This window comes from Fundulus heteroclitus, chromosome 22 (genome assembly GCF_011125445.2).
Source record: "Fundulus heteroclitus isolate FHET01 chromosome 22, MU-UCD_Fhet_4.1, whole genome shotgun sequence".
NCBI classification, from domain to species: Eukaryota; Metazoa; Chordata; class Actinopteri; order Cyprinodontiformes; family Fundulidae; genus Fundulus; species Fundulus heteroclitus.
This window is the reverse complement of record NC_046382.1, coordinates 25,754,252-25,772,766: the sequence shown is the minus strand read 5'-3', so window position 1 is coordinate 25,772,766 and position 18,515 is coordinate 25,754,252. Positions and strand designations below refer to the sequence as shown.

General features: G+C 36.2%; 1 protein-coding gene across 2 annotated transcripts in view; it reads left to right on the top strand.

The window, feature by feature from the left end:
* LOC105922149 (protocadherin-15-like) overlaps nt 1–11,082 on the top strand; it is a 50,887-nt gene extending 39,805 nt beyond the window's left edge. For both annotated transcript variants that reach the window (XM_036125844.1, XM_036125843.1), the window contains 5 exons: nt 779–939; nt 1,863–2,018; nt 3,771–3,890; nt 3,996–4,106; nt 10,882–11,082. In XM_036125844.1, the coding sequence (XP_035981737.1) occupies nt 779–939; nt 1,863–2,018; nt 3,771–3,890; nt 3,996–4,106; nt 10,882–11,067 (734 nt within the window). In that variant the 3' untranslated portion in view covers nt 11,068–11,082. The remainder of the gene's footprint in view (nt 1–778; nt 940–1,862; nt 2,019–3,770; nt 3,891–3,995; nt 4,107–10,881) is intronic.
* The last annotated feature ends 7,433 nt before the right edge of the window (nt 11,083–18,515 follow it).

The following is an 18,515-nucleotide window of genomic DNA, read 5'->3' as shown; positions in this document are numbered from 1 at the left end:
GCTGATCATATTAGTTAAATCTTAACATTCATCCTCAAAGTTTACTTTGCAAAGTTTACCAAAAGGGTTTACAAATAGAGTGATAAAATATGATGATATACACTGCAAAAACAGATCTAAAAATAAGTAAAATGTTCTTAAAGTTAGTGTATTTGTCCTAAGCAGGTAAATAAGATTATTTGCCAATGGAACCAGTATTTTTACCCCTAAAATAAGATAATTAGACATCCTGCACTTGAAATAAGATGATGGAGATGAGTTGTTCCTATTTTAAGGGCAAAAATCCTATTCCATTGGCAAATCATATTATTTACCTGCTCAAATCAAGGACAAATACACTAACGTTAAGAACAATTTACTTATTTTTAGATCTGTTTTTGCAGTGTATAACTATTTGAAACCACTTTATGAAAGTGTTGTTCATTGCCACTGTTGCTACACGCTTCTTAAGGAATGATCACTTCAAAGAGCATGACTGTAATAATGATGGTTGAATTGGATTATTTTTAACTTAATTGAAATCTGCATATGATTGGATTGTACTGGTATGAATACCATATACATAATGTTCACATAACTGGATATGCATTGGGCTTGTTTGTGTTGTAATATTCCTTGAGATTACAACTGTTGTGATTTTGGGTTATATAAATCCACTAAATTGAATTGAATTGCCATTATTTCTCCACTAACATATTTACTGAATAAAAGAAAAGTAAAATGCCAAAATTAAAAGTAAAGTTCCCTTTATTAAATTGATACCTGTGTGTCTCAACAGGTACGGTTTTGGTGGAAAACATGCAGATTAATGGCCGGGCCCAGGACCCGGGCAGAACCATCTCGCTGACGCTACTTGACAACTATGATTACTGGGTTATACTAGAACCAGCACGGCAGAGACTTTATCTCAACAGCACTGGGCGCCATCTGGACAGAGATGTGAGTACAGGATAGGTGAAAAGGGCATCAACACAGGAGTCTTGATGCGTTTAAGGAAAAATAAATAGAAAAGTTATTTTCATATGCATATCTTTTGTTTAATTATGAATATATCTGTGTTCCCAAAAGAATAGGCATTCTCAGTTCTTGAAATTGTATAATTTAAAGGTTGTGTGAACTTTTTTTTTTTTTGTGTTTGCCTGTTGTTTTTTTTCCCCGGTAATAACTACAACACTTTGAGACATCAATGATCTTTGCAACAGAATTTACAGTTAGTGGGAGTTTTTTGGCTTAGTAGTATTGCATATTCATTGTAAGAAATTTATAATGCCTTCATGAAAAAATGCAGAGTATGGCTACCTGGTTCTCAGATGGCATGCACACGTAAGCTCCCTTTGGTGCACATAAAAAAATACTGCACATTTACAACAGCCTGAATGGTACAGTTTGGAATTTGAGAGATGGGGGCAAAGTTGTTAGCGCATTAAACGCCATTTAAGGCAAGTGGTTAGATTAAATGCACTAAGTGCAGTGGGGTGGATTTTATGTTAAGCTATTGATGGGTATGCTCAGAAAGATCAATTGGAGAAATTATAACACAGGAAACGTTTTACACTACAAATGGAGAAGCTATGTTGGGGTGTTGCCTGCTGCCTTAATTAACCCTTGCTGCTAAATTTAGATTATGTCTGCCAAGTACTGCTATCAGTACAACAAGCCTATGCTTTCTATTCACATCCAAACAGAACGGGACAGGATTTCCACACACCCCCCCCCCCCCCCCCGAAGAAAAATTATATATATATATATATATAGCCTATATCTAATTATTTTATCATAACTCTGTAAGATTGCTTGCAATGAACAGCAACTTGGATAACTGCAATCTCTAAATGCTTTTCTTCCCCTTTCATGTCTTTCAGCCACCTAATTACATCACAACCATTGTGGTCCAGGTCCAATGCACCAATGAGCTGGTTGGTACGGTTATTTTACACGAAGTTCGAATTGTTGTGAGGGACAAGAATGACAACAGCCCCCAATTTCAGCAGCCACGCTACTATGTTTCAATAAACGAGGTAACAGAGCAGCTCTTCCTAGCATAAATATATAAAATAATACACCAGTTTTGCTTTAAAATCTGTCCTATAAATTTGGTTTAGCTCAGTCATCAAGTTCCGGCAAGGGATCCAGAAATACAGTGTTTGCATTTTTTTTATTTTTTTTTTGCTGTTTGCTAGAAATGTTGTTTTTTTTTTATTTTATTTTACAGGTGTTACTATGAAGAGAAAGTGTTAAGTTTCGGCATAGGTTGAGTGCTTCTCATTTTAACCTGCTGGCGTAAAATGATTCTTGTTAAACAAAACCCAACAAAATATTGAGTCCATAATCTATACCAGGGTCACTAACATGGTGCCCGTGAACACCAAATAGCCCATGAGCCTGTTCTAAAAATCAGTTTATTTTACACAAAGTTAAGGTGAACTCTGACTCTCCTAGTTCAAAGGTCAGTACTGGTAGCCCTTCGTATAACACAACACCAATGCAGTAGCTCTCATTTTCAAAAAGGTTGGTGACCCCTGATTTATACAATGATATAGACATGTTGTATTTCTTTTTTTCTATAAGTCTTAAGTAAAATATTTTTGAGAAACCTAATTTTGAATTATATTTAAAATTATATAGTACTTCTAATTAGTAGGAACAGTGAAATTTAAAACATCTATTCTGTATATAATAGAGATTTATTACATACATCTGAGTTTTGCTTTTCAAATTAATAAATAAATTAATGTCCTGATAATGTTTTATTTCATGAAGATGCACCGTCTTGCCATGTGAGTGATCCGTTTTCCGATTACTGTCACTGTCAATAAAGATAAAGAACCATGAATTTTTATTGGCACTATGTAATCATAATGACATTTTGGTGAGACACCAGCTCAAAATACAGACACAAAATAAAAAACATAATGTTCAAATAGTTGAGTGCAGTAGTTGAGTTGTGTGCAAATGTTCCCTAGCATCTGATAAGAGATGGATGTTTGAATCAAAAAAGATGGGTAGCAGTCAGAAGTTAAGAGTACAAATAGTCTTTAGAAAAATGTGGAATCTTCAAGTTAAAGACATTAGCATGTGAGAGGCAGTATAAATAGTTCTTAATCAGATCAAGAACCTGTGGAACCAGTACCATGTTTGTAAACATCTAAAAAGTCTATAAACACTGGTGTTATGCAGGAAAATGTGGCACTTTAAGCTTCTTTCTTATATAGTAAAAGGGCATTTTGCTGGTCGCACGTTTTCACAACATTTTGACCTACTGATGGAAGTAGTAGTTAGAAAATAAATCTTTAGCCTTCAAAGTTGTGTTTTTGAAATCAAAACATCGCTGCAGAGGCCTACAGTTGTTGCTGCTCACAGATTTTTTGTGCATTGCAAGTTAAAATTTTCTGTCACACTTTGTTTTTGTTACAATCTGCAGCTACCCCAACAGTATAGTGAGTCATTCTACATTGCTGTCAACTTCCCAGAACAAGATTTCTTGCCTGCTGCCTGGTCCTGTGGACTTTGCTCAGGGCTCTGGGGAACAGCAGTGGTTCTCATGCTTAGTTTTTGTTATTCTGTCAGTGGCGCACGTAAGCCTTCAGACTGTTGCTGACTGCTACATTTTCCTTATTTTTATTTTTATTTTTCTGTATTAATGGGGTAGAGTGGCAATAGTGCCAGTTGAAGTAGATAACTCTTTCTTGTGAGCTGCTGTTGTGCCAAAAAGAAATTGCTTGAGCTGATTTTTTTTCTCCTTTTTCTATTCTCCTACATTTTTTCTTTAGCTCACACCAGTTGGAACGACCATTTTCACAGGCTTCTCAGGAAATAATGGTGCAACAGACATTGATGATGGGCCAAATGGACACATAGAATACAGCATCCTTTACAATCCCGATGATCCGGTATATGGCCAAGTCCCAGCAGGATAAAGTCCTTCATAGTCTGCTGTAATTTCTTCAGAAATTCAGATTTATCCCCGTACTTTGCTTTCTTTTTTTCATTTTAAGGTATCTAACACCACAGTAAGGGTTGGAAACACGCTTTCAGGACATATTCTTCTGGCTGAGAGGCTAAATTATGAGGACAAAACTCGCTACCTGGTATTGGTCCAAGCCAGTGTAAGTGAATTAACTTTCATACTTACAAGTACTTTTGAATACAGTTGTTTGGTGATGTTCAAGTTGTTTTCCCCATCTATGGCTGACTGGTGAAGCTAAATAGAGTATATTCAATAAATTGTATTTATTTCAGCAAAGCTCAAAAAGTGAAGATCACGTATTATATAGTTGCAATATAGTTCCAGAGTAAAATACTGTAAATGTTTATTTTGGAGTACCCCTCGCGACCTCATGAGGGATAAAGAGAGTGAGAAAATGGATGGATGGATGGATGTTTATTTTGGTTACTTCTGATAATTATAGCTTACAGGTCATTCATCCATTCTTTGATTGTCTATACTTGCTTAACCATGCGTGGATTAGTCCAGGGTGTCCCCAGTCCATCACAGGACAACATAGTGACATGAAGGACAAACAACGCGTGCGCGCACACACACACATACTCTCTCACACTCACACACACACACACACACACACACACACACACACACACACACACACACACACACACACACACACTTAAGGGTAATTTAGAAAGACCAGTTAACCTAAAAATCATGTCTTCTTGACTGTGGGAGGAAGCTGGAGTACCCAGAGAAAACCCTCACACGCACAAGGATGCATGTGAGGCAGACTTCATGCAAAAAAGGCTGGGATTTAAATCCAGAACCTCTTTTGTCACAATGCAACAGTGCTAATAACTCTGCCACTGGGCTTCCCACATGCAGCTCATGAAAACCCAAAATGTTATATTTTGGAAAAACAAAACTCTTGTTTAAACAATAAGAATGAATTTTGTACAGTAATTTTTTGTCGTGGCCTGCACAATCATGTGGAGAACTGCTGACACAACAGTATCTTGTGTTTAGTTAATCTGTCAGTTTCACTTTTTAACTGAATTACTAAAATAAATAATAGTCTAATGAACTAAAATGCAACATTTATAGTAAAGTTATTTCAAATGGCATAACACCAGGTGTAAGCTCTGTTTTTAACCTGTATAAGGCACACATGACTGTATGATAAGTGTTTTATTGATAAAATTTGATTGGTTGATTTGTTATTTGATTCTTTTATTGATGGATTGATTGATAAAGATATGTCTCTGTTGGTTTTACATTGTGGAGGTTTTAAACAGTGGTTCAGGCTTGAAATTATACCAAAATCATTGCATAATTTAATAAATAGTGACAAAATAAACAGCATTTGTAACTTAGTAGCACTAAGTTGCAAGTTTGTTTGTTTTGTTTTGTTTTATTATTTGGGTCCCCATTAGCTGAGCTTTATAGCCAGCTAATCTTCCTGGAGTCCTTATCAAAACAAATACATAAACAAAAATATTGTTAATATAACAGATAACATGTATACAATACACAAACATTTCAATGAAATGTTGACAGAGATTACAATTTATACACATATCTGTCCACAGGATATAATATAAATTAACTTTTGATGTATATTTTATTTAACTTCATTTGAGATAAAAAGTTGATGTGCATCCAAACATATTTGCATGTCAGAGTATAGTGTATTTTAAGTCTGGATTTTACTCTAGCAAATCATGCCTTCATGTTCTTTTTGGACAGGATTGTTTAAAAAAAAAAGATGGTAAAACTAAGACTACTAATTGGCAGTTTGCATTATAATAAGGAAGGTTTGTGTCAATCATCATGTACTCTATATCCAATACAGTTAATTAGCAGAAAATACATGTGCAAACAAAAAAAAATGCATTTGTTTATGAGTAGCATTTGCAAAGATATCTTCCAAGAAGTTTTCATCATTTAGAGAAACGCTGTCTTTAAGATGTAAAGTAGTAGATTAGCAACTTTCATGTAGATATTTTAAAGATTTACCATTGGATTCTCTATCTGGATCCCACGTTTGCAACAAAAACTTTTCACATAACATACATTCAAGGTGTAGATTTCAATCCTTTTTCAGTCCAACTTGACATACATTAGAAGTTTTTAGGCAAAAAGTTAGAATTATAAAATAGTGAGTGTACTGTGGGACCTTAAAACCAAATATATTATTATATTTAGTTTTAAGAACAACCTTTATTTCCACAGGTTTACTGTCATGCCACATACTGTAAATAAAATATAAGTGGACAGTCATGCTGTGTTTCTTCTTTATATACAGTGTAAGCCATAAGTAGTAACCCCACTTGAACATTTTCATGTTTTCTTGCCGCATAACCTGTACCTAAAACAGATGTTTGAGGGTTTTTACCATTTAATATACAGACCATGCCTTACAACATTGAAAATGTATTTTGTATTGTGAAGCAAACAGCAGGTATCACAAGATAACAGAAAACCTCAGCATGCATGCGTGTTGTTACGAGAGCTCCTTGGTCTTCATGGTGTGCTGCCTCTTGCTTAGCAGTGCCACGTCTGGGGCCTTTCAGAAAAAGTGTGTTTATACTGACAGATCATATGACATTTAGAGTATGTGCAGGAGGACATAATTCCATTAATTATGTGACTTTTCAAGATCAGAATGTTTAAGGGGCTTTATAGTAAAGGGGTGGATACATATGCACATGCCAATTTTCATTTCACTTCACCATCTTAGACTATTTGGTGCACATTCATTCATTCATTCATTCATTCATTCATTCATTCATATATTTATACAGAAACAGTTGAATATTAAATAATAACAGAATAATATAAGGCAATATGCAATATAATACAGGCTTTACAATAAAATCAGCAATAAAGGTAAAGAGAAAACAAGGACTGGCCTAATGGTCATGCTCTCTGGAATTAAAAGTCAGTTTATTTTCAGGCTCAAAAAGGACTAATACTATCAGAACAAATGTTTGGAGTGTATTGTTCTATTTGAAGATGAATATATGTTGTTGTTGTTTTTTTACAGATATAGTACGTGACTTGGCCCCTGTGAAAACCAAAAGTGAAATGTTAAAAATATTTCTTAAAAAAACGTCAGGGAATAAAACAGGAGGGAATCCAAAATCAGGGTTACATGTTCACGTCTTCTTATCCTTGTTAGCAGACAGGCAGCTGAATTTTGAACCAGCTGAAGACAAGAAAGAGACTGGTCAATCCCACTGTAGAGGGAGTTGCAGTAGTCCAGTCTAGAAGCAATAAAGGCATTGAAAATCTGAATCAAGGATTAACGCAAGATTCTTAACAGACACACAGCCAGAAAAGTCCAGTGATCTAACTTGTGTTTCAGGTAGTGCTGTCAAACGATTAAAAATTTTAATTGCGATTAATCACATAATTTCAATAGTTAACTCGCGATTAATAGCAAATTAATCACATATTTTATCTTTTTATTTCTGAAAGTGTAAAAGCCTATTTTAGCATTTTAATATGCAATTTTGCAATAAATGACACTGGTAAAAAAAACAAAAAATATTGATTATTTTTTATTTTCAAGCACCTTTCAGAATTGGAATGAAAGCATCCCGGTGCCATAACATTTTAAACTTTGGCCAATAATGGCTAAATCACTAATAATAATGCCCTGATGTTTACACAAGTGTAAACAAATGTGTAAATAAATAGAAATTTCATGCCAAAATATTGTTTTTGCCTCATAAACAAAGATAGACATGGTATTAAGCATTTACATATAGAGTAATACTAATTTTACATTTTACAGACAAAAAAAAGAAAACAAATTAATAAGCATTAAAGTATAGTTTATGGGTTGGGTTACTGCAGTGTTTATCAGCGTGTAAAAAAAAAAAAATCACCTTCAGAACCAATCTCTGCTCAAAATGGTGATCTGCACCGCCAAATCGACTTTTAGCAGTTAGCATCAGTTATTACAACCGTAAACTGCAGAAAATACGGGCAGAGTTGCTCTTCCTGCATTCACTCCCACTGCTCTTATGTCAGTCTAGGAGGATACGCTCGTTATGAGGCGGAGGGATATTTCAGCTGGTTATACTCACTGTGTTAGTAGTGCAGCAGCATCACTTATCTTAGAGCCCTAATAAGCGACTTCAATCTCTGACACAAGCCCAAAAAAACTGCAACCCGCAATTCATGAAATTTACAAGCAACTTTAGAAAAACAAAGCCCAAAGTCGCATGAAATAAGCGGGCTTAACAACAGTAAGCGCTTGTCTGTTTTGCTACAGTCTTTAGCAGTCTTGGAACTACAGAAAGTGGCGAGGGTAAAAAAAGAAAAAAAAAAACACAATCCGGGGAGCGGTGTGGGGGGAAAAAAAAAGCATTAACACGATAAATGCGTGTTAAAAAAAATTGCCGTTGTGGTCTAACAGAGTTAACGCGTTAACAACGCATTAAAACTGACAGCCCTAGTTTCAGGTAAGCAGATCGGATTTACCAAATAAAATCACCTGTCTTTTTATCATTTAAATAAAGTGCTGCTCTGGCCATGCTCTCAGATTTGCCAAACACTTGAGCAGACTCTCCGCTGACCGAGATCCGCTGGATTTTAAAGGAAGATTCACCTTGATACCATCTGTTTAAAAATGTAAGGACACAATGTTCTGAAAAATGGACCTGGAGGGAGAAGGTACAAAAAAGATCAAATAGGACCTATCAGGGAACCTGGTGGTAAACAATATTTAAGAGGAAAACGGGTCCAACTGAACAAAGGAACTTCTGTTAGATAAGTAGGACTTAAAAAGTTGTTGCTCTGCCTGAAATACCAACAGATTGCTAAAGCATTGACATTTAAATGTCATGATATAGTGTGTCAAAAGCAGCATTAAAATCAAGAAGCATTGAAACTGCTGAATCGCTGGAATTAGCAATTAAAAGTTAATTTTTGCACAACCTGAGAAGTGCAGTTTCAGGGCTGTGACAGGACTTAAAGCCAAACTGAAACTGCTCATGAATGTCATGAAGCTACAGGTGATGTTGTAGCTGAATAAAAAACACCTGTTCTAAAAGTTTAGAAAGGGTAATTTCTCAATGATACTAAAGCTTGAGAGAACAGTAGGAGAACAGACGGATCAGTGCAGCCGTCGCAGTATTGCATAGACTGCACCGATCAATTTACCAACTGGTATATTTTGCTACCCTCACCTAAAAGTGAGATCCCTGATACAATTAGCTGAAATGAGCTTCCTCAGCAGGGTGGCTTGGCACCCCCTTAGCGATAGGGTGAGGAGCGCGACCGTTTGGGAGGGTTAGGCACACATAACCGTTTCTCCTCCTCTCGATGGCTTGGGAATTCGTTCCGAATGCCCACTGGATGCCTCCTTCGAGAGGTGTTCCAGGAATGTCCCACAGGGAGGTGGGACAGGTAACGCTGGAGAGACTATGTCTCTCAGCTGGCTAGGGAATGTCTTGGGCTTCCCCTAGAGAAGCTGGAGGATGTGTCTGGGGAGGAGGAAGTCTGGGAGCATATCTGCTGAGGCTTCTGCCCCCGTGACCCGGTTCGATCCGGATAAGCAGAAGATGACAAGTATGAATATATATTAGATATAGATATAGACATGGTCTTTGTTTTCTCTTTAAAATGTCCCAAAGTGTGACTTGAATACCAAAGTATATACCAAAACAAGAGTTCTGTGTGCCATTTCATCCATTTTACCAATATTCATTAGCCTCCTTAAATCACTCAAAAACAAGCTATAAAGAGGCTGATACTTTGTTTATGAAAACTAAATATGAAAATATTTGTGTCATCTTATAGTTTCACAGTAATAGGAGCAAGCCTGATCATGTAATGCAAAAAAAAAAAAAAAAAAAAAACGGAAAAAAAACCCAAACAAACAAAGAACAAAACACGGTTGTAGTTGGAACAATATCTATTGGGACGTAACATTATTCCCAGCTCTGATTTCTGGGGCAGGGAGACAGCATCAATATACTTTACTTTCTACTGCACTGATATTAATGTAACACTCTCTTACCTGTCTGTTTCCTTAGCTGGCAGTAGAGACCTGACTAATCTGTTGAATCTGGCATGTGCTCTTTAAATTAGAAATTGCAAGGAATGAGTATGATTGTTCTCTGCTCTACTTGTGTCAAGGGTTTAGTTACATTGGAAATGTAAATCTTGAAGTGATTTACTTTTTGTAAAATCCTATGGGGAAGCAAAAGCATTTCTACTGGGAAACTTTCTTGAAAACAGATGTGGATTGATTATTTTCCTGAACATTTGGTAAAATATCACCAGTACTATTAGCTGTAAGGGTTTCTGTTGAACATATGAAGGTTAGACATAAATTCAAACTGGAAGACTCACCTCGGCACACCTGCATCCACTGATTGTCTCATCATGTGTCCGGGCCCAGCCAATCTGCGTCAAGTCCTCATCCTATCATCCCACAAGACTCATAAATTTCTCTTTTTATGGATTCTCCTGCTTTTCAGATGAGCTTCAACCTTCTGCCTTCACGCTTGCAGGCTTCACCTGGCTCCTTCTCTCCTCTGGCCTCCTCCACCAGTGTCCAAACCCCGGGGGGAAGACTTTACTAATGCTAATCCTAAAATGAACATCCAAACTCATAGACATTCACATCTTTCACGTCTTCTGCCAGGGTCCGAGCACCAAATAACTTTTCTTATTTATGTCAATAAACCCCTCTAATTGCCTCTTGTCTGTGTGAGTCTAAACAGACTGACATGGGCACCACTTTAACATAGCATTACCTCACAACTTTGTTTGTAGGATAGCAATGTATTATTTAACAAAGGATAAGGCAGATAAAACAGTGATTTATTTAATTTAAACAATGATATGATAATGTATGCTAAAAAAAAAAATTGCATCATTGTTGAGTAGTTAATTTTTACATTTTTTCCCCCCAGGACCGTGCCCCATACCCACCAAACAGACTAACAGCTACCACAACTCTGACCGTGGATGTCTTAGATGGTGATGACCTGGGTCCGATGTTTCTGCCTTGTATTTTAGTGAACAACACCCGTGACTGCAACCCCCTCACCTACCGTGCTGCTATCCCTGAATTTACTGAACCGGTGAGAAGCACATAGAGAGACAGCTGTCAACACCTTCCTATTTAATATACTTGTATATATGTATTTTCATAAATGCGAGTGATGTTTTTGTTGTTGTCTTGAACTCTGTGTCTGAATGTGCTCTCGTGATGCACCTTTCAGATTGCCTAATTGTCAGCTTACATCCTGTTGCGCCACCTCAGTCGGAGGCAGAGTTGGTTACTCTATCTTGGTCTCAGCATTTCTATTTTAGGAGGAATATTTGGACAGTTTTACCAGTAATCGGGCTTACCGTAGTTTGAACAGGTATGACAGCAAAATGGCAGAGAAATTTCCTGAAGCCAAAAATCCCCAAAGAACGGACTAGCTGATGGATGTTTAATTAATCTACCCCTTATATTAGAGTTTCCATTGTTATCCTGTAATATGTGAATGGATTTGTAGATTTAAATGTATGTAAGACTTAACAATAGAAGGAAGTGTTATTCCACTCATCACACTTTTCAGTAAATAGTAGCTCAATCAAATGTCTTGACACCATCTGTGCCTTCATCAGAGTCAAAGTGTACACAGCATTAAGACAAGTAATAATAATTTCTCATAATCATGTTAAGGTCACATTACAAGCCTATTGGCCATTGTGTCTAAACATTTCTCCAGTCAAACCAATCAACCCAATAAAAAATTACATTGCCTTTACCTCTACTGATATAATTTAAATGTTCTTGCGTTTTGAGACACAGATTGTTCAAAAAGACAAACCAAAACATTTTATTTTTAGATGTTAGATGCTCTCCAATCAACATACCAGATTTTTATTTATTTTTTGCGTGTTGTTACTGAACAGTATTCTAAATTATCAGACACTACATTTTTAACATGCAGCGGTGAAAACAATCCATTAAACTCTTGATAGACCGCAGGAGCTTACATGGAATATTTTTACTGATTTGTCCTTATGGGTTAGATTATGTGGCACGAGAAAAAAAAACGTTTTAAACATTTTTATACCTGAGAGAAAATGTGGATTATGCAATCGTCCCATAATTGCATTTCAACCATTGGAAGCGTTTTTCATACTGGATTTCTAGTCTCAACACTGTAGAAACCATTGGCATTATTGAAGAACTGAATCTGTCATGTTTTTTTCTTGAATCTCCTGTTACCAAATATATTTGTTTGCTTTTCCATGGTTGAGTGAGTGAAATTGTTTGTATTGATGTTATGTATTTTTATATGCATTTTTTTCCTGTGCATTCAAACAATTACCCATTTTACTGTTTTGTTTTTGATTTGTTTGGCCTGAAAAATATCCATGGTGTGGACAGTAAACACAGTGAAGAACTTTACTCCTACTATACTATTGTGTGACCTAAAGACTTGTTATGTGACTTTGCCGTGATTCTAAAACACCTGTTTCAGGTTGTCTATAATCACTTGCTTTAATTGTTGTGGTTGCTTTTGACCCTGATGCAGATGTTATTCTGTGTGAAGTTTACGCAATAAGAGCAGAAAATTGATCAGTGAACTCCTGCTCAACTTTGTTTCCATTATGCATCTCATGTTGTCTAACTTTTCCTGCAAGTCCACATTGCATGTGTACATCCATAAAGATGCTTTTAACTATATATATATATATATATATATATATATATATATATATATATATATATATATATATATATATATATAGATATATATGCATGTTTGCAATGATGACACACTTTGTTAGAAGTCCATCTCTTTTAAGCACCCAGAAAAAGCCTTGCTGGATTTCTTTGGAGCATTTAAGACAAGTAATCAACATGAGCTTAGCAGTTTTCATCCTTTTTTTGTCTCTTCTCTATTCTGCTGTGTAACCATTATGCTAACATATCTGTCCACTGGGAGATTTTTCTTCTCGTAATTGATGAGTGAATATAATTAATCACAATGGGGAGACAAGCATTATTAAGTTGATCCGTATTTATTTTTTGTCCTGGGGGGATACAGTGTGGGCTGTGGAGTCCCCTGGATAATGACTGCTGGAGGAGGGTATTATAGCTAATCATCTTTGTGCAGAGCTAGAAGGATTTTATTTAGTACACCTCCATACATTGTAAAACCAAGAGGGCTGATTGGTGAGGGGTGTAAGGATTACTCTAGAGCTGAAAGATATAAATATAACCCCTCAGGGAGGAGGTCTTTCACCAGAGAGCTGTTTGCCTTGTCTCTGTCTGTGCTAAGAAGGTTCGTCACAGCCCTTTTTTGCATGCTTGCACATACTGTAACAGCAACATGAAGGGGTTTCACATGAGGAGAGAAATTTGTTAAACCAGAATACTCAACATACTTTCTCTAACCATATGTTCGTGCATTTGTATGTAGGTGGAGATGGAGTAAATTAACTATGTTGCTAAACGTATTAGCTCACCCATCCAAATAATTTAAATCAGGTATTCCAATCACTTACATGGCCACAGGTGTATAGACTCAAGCACCTAGACATACAGAGTGTTTCTACAAACATTTGTGAAAGAATGGGTCGTTGTCAGGGGCTCAATGAATTCCTGGATTGTGCTGTGATCGGACTCCACCTCTGACACAAGTCCAGTCCTGAAATATCGCTTCTAGAAGTCAACCGTCAGTGGTATTATCAAAAAAGTGAAAGGGATTGGGAACCACAGCAACTCCGCCACAAAGCAGTGGGCCATATAAACTGATGGAGCTGGGGCAGTGGATGCTGGGGTGAAAAATACACAGAGGTTGGCAACTTTCAATTGCTTCATACACGACCAGCCAAATGTCTGGACTCACCTTCCCTTTCAGTGGTTTCTTTATTTTTATTACTACCTCTGGGAACTTCTTCAAGATAGTTGGGGAAACCTTTTCAGATGACTAACCTCATGAAGCCCATGGAGAGAAGGACACGAGTGTCCAACTTACTAATCAAAACAAAAGGGCGGTATTTAGAAAAAAATAATATTTACAGGATTTCTTTTTCTTGTCAAACAATTTTGTGTTTGATACATGATTCTATATTACTTCTGAGTCATAGTTTTGATGTCTCCACTATGTATCTACAATGTAGAAAATCATTCCAATAAGGAAAAGGCATTGAAAGACAAAGGTGAGTCCAAGATTTTGACTGGTAGTGTACCTCCAAACTTCATGTCACCATGAACACTCTCTACACATTGTCAAACTGTATGTAGAGAGCTTCATGGAATCGGTTTCCATGGCCGAGCAGCTGCATCCAAGCCATACGTCGCCAAGTGAAATACAAAGGGACAGATTCAGTGTTGTAAAGCATGCTGCCACTGGACTCTGGAGTAGTGGAGGCAAATTCTCTGGAGTGAAAATTTTGCTTCTCCATCTGGCAATCTGATAGATAAGTCTGGGTTTGGCAGTTGCCAGGAGAGCGGTACTTGTCCAACTGGATGTTTAGCAAGGTAAACAATTGTCCACATAGTCCCATCATTTCTACTTTCCACTGCAATTGTAGAGCATATCAGGAGGCTGGCCTTACCGGTGCAGTCTAAATGAAAGTAGAAAGTAGAAATTATCATATTTTGTTTGTCCTTTGCGCACTAAATATGAAATCTATTTTAATGACAATTTACACAGTTTTAGAAAGGCAGGGACTATATGTTTTTAAGTCTTTAAATGGTCATTGACGGCCATGGCCATATTCCTGTTAATTACTGGAGTCCAAAGCAATTTGAATTCTTCTGTTTGTTTTTCTTATAAGCAGACATTTGTTTTACATAAACACTTTCTGATGCGTTTTTTAAAATAGCTAAACTTTTTATTCTTCTAGTTCTTGAATACATTTTTTTCAATACTCAGAACTGCAAAATAGGTGTTGGCACCCTTTCAATTCCCAATCCACTTTTTTGATTTCACCAAGAAGGCCAAGCAAATGGCAAATCGGTACTGTGTACTTTGGGCATGTGGTTAGGTCTTCCCATCCTTTTTGCCAAAAACCACAGTAAGAAGTACAGTGCCAAAGAGCATGTAGAGCAGTCATCAGGTAAATCTCCCATGCAGTTTGAACTAGACATATCAGCTGAAGGTGGGCCTTTTTGGGTCATTCTAAAAACCAGTTGTGCAAATCTTAATCCAACAGTTTGGATCTTTAATGGTAGATAAATCAACATCCCATTTATTGATGAGACGGTGAAATTGTTAAATTTACTTCTGAAGGTTTTCAAAAGCAACTCTCAGGGTTGAAGTATAAGGAAGCTAGTTATATTAGAGGAAGATATGTTTATTTGTTTAATCTTAAATATAAACTGGTAAATAGATTTTAGTCGGTGATATTCAAATAATATATTTGTATGAAAGGAGTCATAACCTGGTGTTTTACATATAAACTATAATTCTGAAAATGTCTTTAAATTAATGTTTAGTCATTTGTAAGAGTTTTTTTTTTATTGGAGCTAATTCTGACCCTTTTTCATACCCCTTTTTATTTATTGCGGGAATTTGACTTGCGTGTGCTCATGTGCCATGGTTTGTTTACCATCGTTTCCTGGTATTGTCGGCCCCTGCCGTGAGTGTATGTCTCTCTCTTCTCTAACACACACCCACACACACAACACACACACCACAACACCACACACACACACACACAGAATCACTCAGGCACACACACAGAGACAATACAGCTGGCCGTTAATAAAACCTCAATACTTGCAGTCAGAGCTAAGCAAGCAGAGAAGAGAGAACCTCGGTAAAAGTTATAACCTGACTCTTCCCAGATGGATTTCGTTCCACACATCCATCCATACATCCATCTAGGATTGTTCCTTTTGATATGTATTTCAGAAGGAGGGGCCTGTCTTGAGGGGTTTTGTAGGAGTCAGTAAGCTACTATGGAGCACAGAGATATGGGAAGGGAGTTCAGAGCCTTGAGCTACCGCCTGAAAATCTACGTCTCCAAGGGTCAAATGAGTTCGGGCGACCATGGGCAGTGTCTGGTTAGACGGGGGTCCCAATATATCCACAATTTATTAGGGGTTTGACCATCGAGTTCCCTAAAAGTTAAAGCCAAAAACTTGAACTGGATTCTAAAACTAACAGGAACAATAAATAAATAAATAAAACTAACAGGAAGGCAGTGCAATGAGACTAGAACAATGTTTGTGTTCCATCTTGTTTACTCCAGTTTAAAAGCTTTGCCATTGCATTTTACACACACTGAAGGTGTTCCAGATATGCCTTGTTTAAACAAGTAAAAAATAGACCTTGCAACATTCCAGTCGAGATGAAAATAAAAGTAAGGACAATCATTTCTAGTTCTGTTTTACTGTTTCATGTTGAAAAGTTATTTATTTTGAAAGATGTTTGAGTCATACCAAATTGGGGGTGGGGGGGTGGGGGTGTCTGCGTGGAAGAATTGAAGGACCTTTTCATTTTGAGATATTCCCACCAGGCTGTCAGTAATTGAGTGATGCTGATGCTTTTAAAAACAGCTATACTGTTTGATTAAAGGGTTATCAATGAATATCTCACATAGTGTTTGTTCAATTTCTGTATATAGATTCTGATTATTTTTTCCAAATCCATTTTAAGATATATTGTAATCTTTGTGCCAAGTAATATTTATAAAAGTTTCAAAGTTCCAATCCTCCTAAATTTTTTGCCTTTTTGTAAACTTTTTAAAGGTATACCAGTATGTTTAGAGTTCCATAAAAAATAAATGATAGAATTTAAGCTTTTGAACCAAAATCTAGGATGGTGTAACTAAGATTATAGAGAAGCTATAGTTTATCTTATGAAGGGCCATCATTTTAATTGCAGACACTCTTCTAATGTCTGAAGAAGTGAGAGTTCGCCAGCAGGTGAGGCCGTCCTCTATTAATTAGAGTAATGGGTTATTTTCTAATTGTGTCAGCTCATTCAGTCTGTGAGAAAAAATGATGCCCAGACTCCTGATGTTTCCAATCTGTAAGGGGATTTTTTCCCATTAAGAGTCTGAAATTGTTCAGAATCTATTTATTAGGGTTTTAGGTAGCAAATAGAAATTTCCAAGTAACCTTTTGTCAAAAGCCTATTTTATATATAATGAAACAATTAAACTATTTTTATTTTGGATGTTGCAACAGTCCATTAGACTAATGAATTTTGTATTTATTTATTTATTACCAATTGTTAATACACTACATCCAGTGTGGCCAGGTTGCATAATATTATCTTTTCATAATCATTCATTAGCGTTTTGCAGATGGTTGTAAGATCTGCAATTATAAGGGATGTTGGGCGGTAGCTAGATGGAAGTGTGGGATCTTTATGTGGCTTGAAGATAGGATTTATGTTAGCACAACTCATGATTGGAGAGAGCGTCAAGGTTTCCTGAGTTTCTGTGACATCTGTGGGGTCCAGCAGTGGCCAGAACTTCATGCAGTGTATTTGTTACTAAAGGTAACTTCAGAATATTTTTATTTTTAATTTAGAAAGATTAATCTTATAAAAGAATGAATCTTTTCAGAATTAGAGATATAAACATTACTAAAGGATGTGTTTTGCAAGAATTAAAAAAAGGAAAATTCTAGTTTTAAAAGGATCATTAGTTATTGTTAAAATCACCTTTTCTTTATTCTTTTTCAATTTATTTTCAAGACAGTTGCAAAATGTATTACTCTGATCACAGTTCTCTGCCACAATGTATCATACACCTCCTGCGTAACTGATTAGAAAGACATTTATATGGTAGTAAGAGTTGTGGACATGTGAAAAAAAGAAAGGCCATATCTCATGGGGTGACATGAGCACCAGATGTCACACAGATCAAAATCTTTAAAATACTGTTTGTGTATTACCTGACTGCAGGTAACGAAATGCAGACGTTCTGCTGAGCCTGTCTAACTCTGTGTTTGTTGTGAGGTAAAAATCTCCTCCCGCCAAAAGAGAATGTGATGAAAGTTGGAATTATCCATATTAGACCAACAACCAGTTTTCATTGTTTATGTTAGTAATTACATATTTTCCTTCTGGATCAAATACTGTATCTTTGGCTACTATTTGATTTGAAATGCAGCTAGTTAGCTAAATAAAATCAGGAAACTCTGGGTGCATTCAGTCAAGATTTCACTTGAGAAGTCATGTGAATACATGTCGAATTGCTAAGTACGAACTCTAAACTAAAGTTGGATTGTGTCTTCCTGTCTGTATGTGTTTTACACATTTTTCTAAAATTTCCAATCAGCATCTAGACAAAAGATTTTATCAACCACATATTGAAGGGCCAAAAAAAAGCTTTTTAACAGTGTTTTTAAATATTTAAAAGGTAAAGTCCTTGTAGAGGTACTTCTGTTTTATTTTTGTATTGTTTGTTTTTCTATTTAATTTAACTTTTAATTAAATTTTACAATAAGTTCATCAGCAGGCAATAACCATAGTTACACAGTTAGTTTAAAAGTATTCATACCACTGAGCGATTTAAATATACATTTCCATTGAACTAAGAAGTATTATTGTTTTTCTGATGGAAAAATAAAAAA